The following is a 9,116-nucleotide window of genomic DNA, read 5'->3' on the forward strand; positions in this document are numbered from 1 at the left end:
CACCAGGAGAAGTCATATCATGTTGACACATCAAGGCCATCAGGCCAGTATCAGAGAAAAAGCAAGTGCTAGCTTTTTGCCTTTATTAATCTGCAGCAACAAAGTTCTCCCCACATCCATCAAGGACAGAAGTGGGAATGTGCATACCAGGCTCCACAGAGTCATCCTGGTTTGCACCATGCGGGCGACCTTGCTGTCTTTTGCACTTTGCATCAGCAGTTGTCTCATCAATGAAGACAGAGTGGGCGGGATTGAGTGGGTCATGGATGTTGGACTCATGATGCACATTAGACTGCTTTTGAGTAAAATAGGCATCTATGCACACAATGCAATCAGGACTAAAAAAAAAGTGATGATAGAGGCATGCAGGTCTGCAGCTCCTCTGCCAGCATGCCAATCATCACCACCAAAGCAGAGTGGACAACATTCTTGAAGATAGAGGCTAGGCTGATCAGGCTCTGAGTCCTAACACTGGCCATCAACAAAATTGTTCAGGTGCTCTTGAAAAAGATGTTCTAGCACACAATACCAGTGGTAGCTGCACTGAAACCTGTGGCGTAATCAATCCTATATTCTATTAATAAAGATTATCATGGCAACAACAGAGGCTCACTTTCATTGGAAGTTTATAGCCCATACCATACAAGTATGCTTCCAGAGTGTCTGTCTGTGCTGAGACATTGGGGGCAGTGTGCAATGCAAGCATTTCAATGAACTGGAGAACACAAAGATCAACAGCAAGGGTAGGAGAGGAAGGGGCACATGGGAAAAGGCCAGCTCTAAGTAAGCGCTGAGCAGCACCAACACATGGGCACGTATCCACTTCAATCACTTTGAGGGCTACAAGGGTCAGCCTTAATAATAACACATAACAGATTACCATCAAAAAAGACACAAGTGATGGTAAGTACACAATCACGAGTGTATTAACATGATGACTTCAGCTGACCCAAGTTGGAGGGAGCGCAGAGGTTTTCTGTATCATGAAGGTGGTGACAATAAAGTTCAATAAGTGATGGCAAGAGAGTAGTCCATGCATGCCACTGGTTGGCATGCTTTGTATGACCAGACACATAAGTGCGGCAACATGGTGAGCTGACAGACACAACCATTGTGTTGGAAGGCTGTGGTAATGATGGCTCAATATCATTGTAACCATCATTGTCATTTAAATCATGGTGTACAGATGGGGGGCAAGGTATTGTTCTTGCAAAAGTAGTAGACAGAGTTGCAGGGACTGATGGTTGAGAAATGGTGGCCTCAGATGCTGTTGAGATAGAGTTCGAAGAATATCTGCACCTTCCTATGATTGAGCTAAGTCATGCAACATTTGCATATAGCTACATAGTCTGCAGTGTCATCTTCATCTTTCTTTGGCACTTTGGAACCTCAGGCATTAACTAAGACAGAATGATAAGTGTCATTCATGTTATTATTGCAACAGAAACAAAGCAAAATGAAATCTAAGTATAGTGTCTGTGTGAATTGTGTACATGCAACAAAACTCAAAGAAAAGATTTAAGTACAATGTCAGCTCTGACACCAATGCCTACCTTAACCCTGCACTGATCCATCAACAGCTTCTGGGAAACAGTGCAGCAGCACTGGTGGATGACCAAACTGGTTGAAAAACACTTGGGCATAGATCTTGGTGATTGCAATGCACAAGTGAAACAAATGCGAGCGGCCCTGGTCAGTCAAACCACCAATGGGTAAATGATTGTCCTTCATATATACATTGAGGCTGTTGGGTGACCCTGGCCAGGCCCGAACAATGTCATGGATGGCATCAACAACAGCAGGGACATTGTCCAGAGTTCCATTGAAGGAGCACAGCTCCAATGAAGGCCATGTATTGGGGCATACCCCAAAATGAGAGGGGAGCGCAAGAGCAAAAACCCCACAACATACAGCAGCTATCTCACGAGTCCACAATGTAGGCTTGATGAGCTGATTGACAACAACAAACTCAGCAGCAAAGCTGAGATTGAAGAGGTCCCACAGAAGCTGTCATATGTGCACAGGCTCAGACTTCTACATCTGCTCGCAGGTGATTGCTGTGCCACAAACAACGATGGAGGGGACTTCACAATTTTCTTGAGCAATGTGAAGGATGGGATGGAGGAACCAAAGCATGCAGGCCTTGTTGCGCTCGCTACCAGAGCCGTTGTTGTCAAGGGTGCAGACCCAGATAGCGCCGTTGAGGGAATTCTGCCAGTTCTGCCCCTTAGGCGGGAGCTCAGGAGGGCTGGTGCGGACATAATTGATCCACGGCTTGCAGTTTGCTAGCCAATTCTTGACATAACATGCAAGGCAAGAGAAGTTGGTCACCCCACAGAATAGGGCAGGCTCGGGGAAAAAATAGCCGCTGTTCATGGCAACGTTGCAAACGCAGGAGAAGGACTTGTCAACTTCTTTCAACGCAACCCTCCAAGCATCAAATCTGTCAGGCCAGAACTTGTGAATCAAATTGGTCCGCTTGTCGCACTGCTCCCTCTTGGGACCAGTGGAGGGGTGGGTATCTGAGATGATTATTAGAACAAAAGTAGTTGATTTTAAATGAGAATAGACTTACAGGGTATTGAGCGCTTGGATTTTGAAGGCTTTGGACAAGATGGTCTGGTAGAGGGCCCGGCCTCATAATTCAAGAACCAAACTGATAATGCTCCTTGCTTGAGGAGATTCTGGAGACCCAGACCAAGGTCATTGGCAGATATGCCGTGAATCTTGAACGACTCTGGGTCTTCATGGCTGTGACCGTAGCTAAAGCGGGCAACAACAATGCAAAAGAGGGAGGGGGGCCAGTATGTAGAAAGGGGTACTGCATGTCAACACTATTCTCATGGTAGCCTTTGATGATAATGCAAGGGTGGTTGATGTTGACGAGAGAGATGGAGTTAGAGCTATCAGGCCGCTGGATTTGGGAATGTGAAATTCAGATGGGGATACTGGCAGTGTAGAGGTCCTCAGCGTCAAAGGGCTCTGTCAAGAAGCAGCCCATGTACATGGGCAAGACACAAACAATACCATCCTCCTTCTTGAGGCCTTTGACCTTGGTCCAATTGTGGGAGTAGAACCTGTTCTTCATGCAGAGCCACCACTCCATAAGTGCCCAAATGTCCATAACCCTGTGCTGAAAGTCTGTGACGTCGAGGATGATGGAGTGGAGACTGGAGGGGAAACAGCAGAAACGGTCGAGAATGTCTTGGAGGCAACAGATGGCACGCTGCAGCCACAAATGGTTGTTCTCCCTGGTGCTTGTGGAGTGGAAGTTGGTCTTGCAGGTGCGGGCAGTTGTCATCAGAGCCTGCATATGCAAAAAGCCGGTATCGTTGAGTAAACCTGTGGTATGAGTGGTGGTGTCCTTCCAGACAACATCCATGTCAGCAGGGGGTCCACCAGCAGAAGCTCATGATGGGGTCAGCTTCAAAATAGGAACAATGGGGATAGAGTGTGACCCAAGGCATGGAGGGTTGAAAGAGTGTTGGCCACTGGAAGGGATTGATGGGACCAAGGTGTCTGTCCTTCCAAGCGCAAAGTTCTTGCAAGGTGTTACAATATTCACAGACAAAGGATAAGTTAGAGGACAAAATGAGCCACTTGAACCCATCAACACCCAAGGTGTGAGTATTGTAGGTGTTCCAGTTGTCTGTACATATATTAGGCTAGACAATAACAAAGTAAAATCAAGTTTGACATACCGTGATCTGGTCATCAATGCACCTTCCAACAACAAGGATTGAACACAGTGGGGTCAATGTATAGTGGACCTCTTAAACACTGGTCAGCTTGCTGAAGTTGTTTTTTTGTATGGTGTGACCTATGAATGAATGAGCAATGAGAGTGAATTAGAATCAAATAGAATACTTACCAGGCAAAGGGAGTGAGGAGTACAACCAGAGGACCTGCAATGACTTGACGCAGACTTGAGCAACTCAGTCTTGACGGGGGAATGTGAGCAAAGCAAGAAAAAAGTAAAGTAAAGGGTATAGTAAAAATGTTCTAAAACATAAAGGTCACTCTGGCCATAGCATAGCTGGCACCACAACAACAATGCCCAAAGACCCTACGGACTGCGCATGTTGTTCAGAAGGTCCCAGACACATATACAAGGCTTACATACGCAGGTTCAACAGCATGCATCAGCACAATGGCAGGGGGTGGGGTCGCCAATGTTCAGCCATACTACTAGATGCCAAGTCTAGGCCATGACAGTGTTGTGTAGACATCCATCTGCAGTGGCACAAAGCCTGTCTGTGGGAGCTGAGAGAGGTGGGGGGGAACATACCAGGTATGTCTTGAGGAGAGCAGCAGCAACGGATGGGGTGCGAGTGGCAGTGGCAGTGGCAGATGAGAGAGACAAGGGGGATGGATGCAAGACAGAAGGGGGGAGGCATCAATGAGGGGGATGGAAGGGAACGGTGACACAACAAGCAAAGACAAGGTGCACAAGGTGTGTCATCCAGCATTTCAATCTCTGACTAAAAATGTGGCATGCAGGATCTGTAAGTTCAAAGTCAGCATACAGTCACTTATCATTTATAGTGGTTCCAGGACAACTCCTCCAAGCGCCTCTAACCCTGAGCTTGGTAATTTCAGCAGAATTATCAAATTCAAGCTCCACTCCAATTGCCTTCACTCGAGCCATCGCCCATCCCTCCCTTCCTTTGTTTTTCCTCCCTCCTCTTCCTCCTCATCTTGTGTGCCTTCCCACCCTCCTCCCCCCCCTCCTCTCCCCCCCTCCTCTCCCATCTGATCCCTGCCCACTGTGCCTGATCCCCATCCAACGTTGTTTGCCCGCAACATTTGCCACTGCTGCCACCTCCACAAGCACCGCCATTGGCCCTCAAAAGCCCACCCACCCCACCTCCTGACCCTTACCCCATTGTCCACCAAGCCAGAGATGACGTGCAGCAGAGGATGGTTGGGGGAAGAATGTAAGGTAAGCACCCCCCTCTCTTTGCCTCTACATTTGGCTCATGCCCCCCCTCCCTCCATTCAAGCACTTCAGGCTCACTACCCCCGCAGGCAGGCTACGCGCCACTGCATAATGGCTTCTTCACAATGCCATTGTCCTAGACTTGGCGTCTAGCAACACTCTATGCACAACAAGGCTGTGTATATGTTATTTCCCACCAGCAAAGCCCTTACTATAATACTGTTAGCATCAAGCATGCTCTGCGAACACGTTGAGCCTGGGTGAATACAGTGTTGGCATGACCTCTATACAATGTGCTGTCATTGTAAGGGTTGCTATATGGACAGGGGCAGTGTTGCCAATTGGTTGTGTCTTCAGGATTTGGAACACTTTTATGCAAGGCTCTCAGTGATGTCCTTAATCTATACATGTACCACTCAGTCAAGAATCTCCTGCCAAAGGAGGGGCTCCAGCTCACCTTTGCTTGTAAGTTTTATACAATTTTTATTCACGGAGGGCGCAACTGATATTTTGGCCCAATTCAGGACCATGGCCTCCTCATCTAGCTACAGAACATACCCCTCGGTGACCATCATCCACCTCCCCCAATGCAATACTGTTCAGATGACATGAAAACACCATTGCAACACATCAGTGATTGGGCCCTTGACGTCTGGATGCAGGGAGATGCGCAGCATGCGTGGCCAATGAGTGAGCTGTTATGTGAATGCATTGGCATGTGTGACTTGCTGTTCCCATCCCCAGTTCAAGTGTTGAACTGCATTGAAATGCAGACTTAATAGGATGACATGCCAATGCATGTCATCCTATCTAATCTGACAATGCTGGCTACAGCCCCTGCCCTTAGTTTAAACTAGCTAAGATCCCTCAATGATCAATCATTGCTCACTTCACCACACCATCCTCCAACACCCTAACTCATTGTCATTTTCCATTACATCACCTGCCTAACCTAAAGATGCCGAGGGCAGCATCAAGAATTGACAAGAAGCAAAATCCCCAAGTCAGTGCCATTGACTCAGATGGCAAGATTCTATGCCAGTATGGTTGCGGCCAAAGACTCCTTCCCAATGGTTTGTGTATGCATGAAGAGAGCTGCACAAGGAAACAACAAGAAAGCAAGTGCCTCAATACTATATCCAAGAGACATACACAGTTAGAGGAGCAGGGTACATGATAGCCATCAGTTACCTGTATCCTCCACATCCCCCACATTTTGTTATTTTTGCGTCAGCACTTTGACACTTGTTATCATTTAGTCTGCCTCCTTCAGCTGCAGACGGAATGCTTGTCTGCAGCATAGTCTATTGGAGGTAACACACTGGACTGGCACTAGCATTTTCAGAGTGCTATTGCACCCTTGATCTCTATCCATGCACATCAGCCCAAGGTGCTACCTCAAATAGCAGAAGCACCCAAGAGCAATGCTTTCCATATGTTTTTTCTCTATATCAGTGCCCATACATTACTAACTATTTGTCAGCCTGTTACAATCATGACAACCACCTGCCCACGCATAACAACTTTGACAAAAGCTACAGCCCCTCAGCAAGTGTTGATATAGGTGATACTGGGAGAGCTTGTGAGTCTCATATTTCATTCTTTCATTGAAGTAACTTATGATTGTACACTACTAGGACCTGAGTCTGACACGAGCATGCAGAGCATCAACTACTCTGCATCTCACCCACCTGCTTCATCTGTAACTGCCAATTAGCAGTTCAAAATGGAGTACCACTTTTGCAGTGGGTGCCTGGAGAAGTCCAAGTGATGGAATAAGTTCCACAACACTCAGAATCCTCCACCCACCTCCAATGGTGATGTACAGTAGCCCAGGTGACCTTTCAAGACTTGCACCAACTGTCAGTTTGCATCTATTGCTATAGATGCAGATCTCACAAAAAATGCTGTCAAGTGTTTTCTCTGCCTCTTGTGCAGTGTTAAAGCAGGAGATGCAAAAGTGTCATTTACAAATGACGTTAACATGCACTCAACGTGTGACAAGGGGGCCGAAGCACTGACTCCTGTCAGTTATGTGACATATCTTGGAGTGGAGTTCAATATCAACTCCTGTATTTTTTATTCTGATTATTATCTCAGATAGAACAATGTACAATCAATGTCCCTTACAAGAAGATGGTGATACTGGTGGAGGTACACAAGTACAACCTCTGGACTTGCGTGACAGAGGTGCTTGACAACAACTTACTGGCTCCACACTTTGAATGGGATGCCCAGAAGATTTTCCAATGCAATGGTACATTATACAAATTTTAATTAGCTAAAGAATGGCCCTGAGAAGCAGGGGGAAAAGTCTCACACTGACTTCAAGCGGACTTTCTGACATGAGGCATTCAAGATGTTCTTGACCAACATTCAAACATATTCAGATGTTGGGATTCTTCATCATTGCTACAATGAGATCAATTGTGTGCTCTTCCCAGTAATTCTTATGCTTTTGGCCAACTACGAGGAACAGTGAGCCCCATTTCCCTCCTATCATATTGATTTACTCCTATCTTCTATTACAGGTGTGTTATGTCTCTTATATGAGGGTCCAAAGGAAAGTGTCCCCGCCTCATCTGTCTTATTCCCAAGGGCAACCTACACAACTCAGGCACAGCACAGCAAGGACACAAGGCCATGCAAACCTACAAGACTGTTAGTAAGAATGCTGGTGAGAAGGAGTTAAAGGAGTATGGATTACATAGGGGAGAGGTAAGTCTCAAATCCTGCTTCTTGAGATTGCAAAGTTCAATCTGTATAGAATGTATTTTATGATATCAAACACTTGGATATACATGATGCATTATCATTTGACCATCTGCACTTCTGCCATAGTGGTCTGTTTGGTTGGCATTTCCTCCCTGAACTCCAGAAGATCATCAAATATGTTAGTGCAAGCAATGTTGAGGGAACAATGGGAAAACTTGACAATCAGTGAACTTTGACTGTAACCTCAATTAGCAAGCCCTAATGGTCACTTCTTTGTTTAGATTTGATCAAATTCCATGTTGGCAAAACCTGAATCACTTTGATTCTGCCATTGATACAAGCTTCTCTGATGGCAATAAGCTCTTCAACATGTCTAAGGTCAGACCTCAATCATGTTGCTGCAAAATTTTCAGCTAATTCAGCTTATCCACAGCAAATCCTATTTGCAGCACATAACCTCCTGACACCAAGGATGTCCCCTGAAGGATATGCACTTTTTTGGCTAATACAAAGCTATCTAGAGGTCAATTGTTATATTGGCCTAGGCATACACATGAAAGATACAATCAAGGCCAGCAAGGAAGAGTTTGCAAGGTTCAACAACCTGCTTGAGGTGAGTATTTTGGAAGCTGATGCTGCTATTCTGATGATCTTCACCCTGTCCCTAGGAATACATTGATATCTCTGATAAGTCAATGATTCCCATTCTCAAGAAGGACTGGAACTTTTCCAAATCACATTATTTCAAGCATGTATTTGAGGACATTCAGAACAAGGGTGCAACTTGTAACTACAGTACCTGGACCAACAAAGGGGTCCATGCACTCCTGAAAGCTGCATATGGTTGTAATAATGGAAAAGGGATTGCAGACCAGGTGTGATAATAAATCTACAGATATATTTGATACTGAAGTTATTATGTATCTGTGTGTTCTTTTCCTAGATCATGAGAGTCAACCAGCATTGTTTGGCTGTTGACCTCATTCTTGGATGGGTCATAGAGTACAAAGCTAATACATCACAATGCAATAACTTGGTCAACAGCAATGAAAGGCCAAGTATAGCTCATTCACAAGCTGTGTTGATAAATTTTATCTAGGGACACCTCAGGCTAGCATGACCATTGAGGCACTTCAGGCCAAGTACTCTGGTGACATAGCACTGCAGCAACTGCAGCATGCACATCAGATATTCACAAATCTCACCCTTCCAAATATTTCTAGCATGGAGGCATATAAAGCCCATTGTACCTAGTGGAAAACTATCAATCAGACTCAATTGGTTTGTGCTCTTTGTTCCTGCTAACGTACTTCATGCTTACATTGGTCAGATCAACAAGTTCTGGTTCTTCAAGATTAACTACAAATCAATGGAGACCTGGTGCCAGACCACTGACTACCTGCCACTATTTCATGGTCAACCTCACTACATTTAGGGTTATGAGACCAATTTCTGCACCTGC

The 9,116-nt window shown here is 45.6% G+C and overlaps 3 protein-coding genes across 3 annotated transcripts; 1 reads left to right on the forward strand and 2 right to left on the reverse strand.

Annotated features, from left to right (window-relative positions):
- Positions 1–622: 622 nt before the first annotated feature.
- CONPUDRAFT_27879 (uncharacterized protein) lies at positions 623–823 on the reverse strand (the record flags this gene model as incomplete). The annotated part of the gene is made up of 1 exon (XM_007772888.1): positions 623–823. A coding segment is annotated over one exon (201 nt), but the record flags the coding sequence as incomplete, so codon positions are not given.
- Positions 824–2,034: 1,211 nt separating this feature from the next.
- Positions 2,035–3,382, reverse strand: CONPUDRAFT_156683 (uncharacterized protein; the record flags this gene model as incomplete). Its single annotated transcript, XM_007773512.1, has 4 exons — positions 2,035–2,522; positions 2,576–2,763; positions 2,823–2,914; positions 3,023–3,382. 4 exons carry the CDS (start codon positions 3,380–3,382, stop codon positions 2,035–2,037), a joined length of 1,128 nt encoding a protein of 375 aa, XP_007771702.1.
- A 3,541-nt stretch (positions 3,383–6,923) lies between these two features.
- Positions 6,924–8,908, forward strand: CONPUDRAFT_75332 (uncharacterized protein; the record flags this gene model as incomplete). The annotated part of the gene is made up of 9 exons (XM_007772998.1): positions 6,924–6,965; positions 7,040–7,196; positions 7,503–7,657; positions 7,707–7,832; positions 7,907–8,032; positions 8,088–8,267; positions 8,323–8,529; positions 8,598–8,712; positions 8,754–8,908. 9 exons carry the CDS (start codon positions 6,924–6,926, stop codon positions 8,906–8,908), a joined length of 1,263 nt encoding a protein of 420 aa, XP_007771188.1.
- Positions 8,909–9,116: the final 208 nt, after the last annotated feature.

Source organism: Coniophora puteana, assembly GCF_000271625.1.
Source record: "Coniophora puteana RWD-64-598 SS2 unplaced genomic scaffold CONPUscaffold_10, whole genome shotgun sequence".
Taxonomy (NCBI): domain Eukaryota; kingdom Fungi; phylum Basidiomycota; class Agaricomycetes; order Boletales; family Coniophoraceae; genus Coniophora; species Coniophora puteana.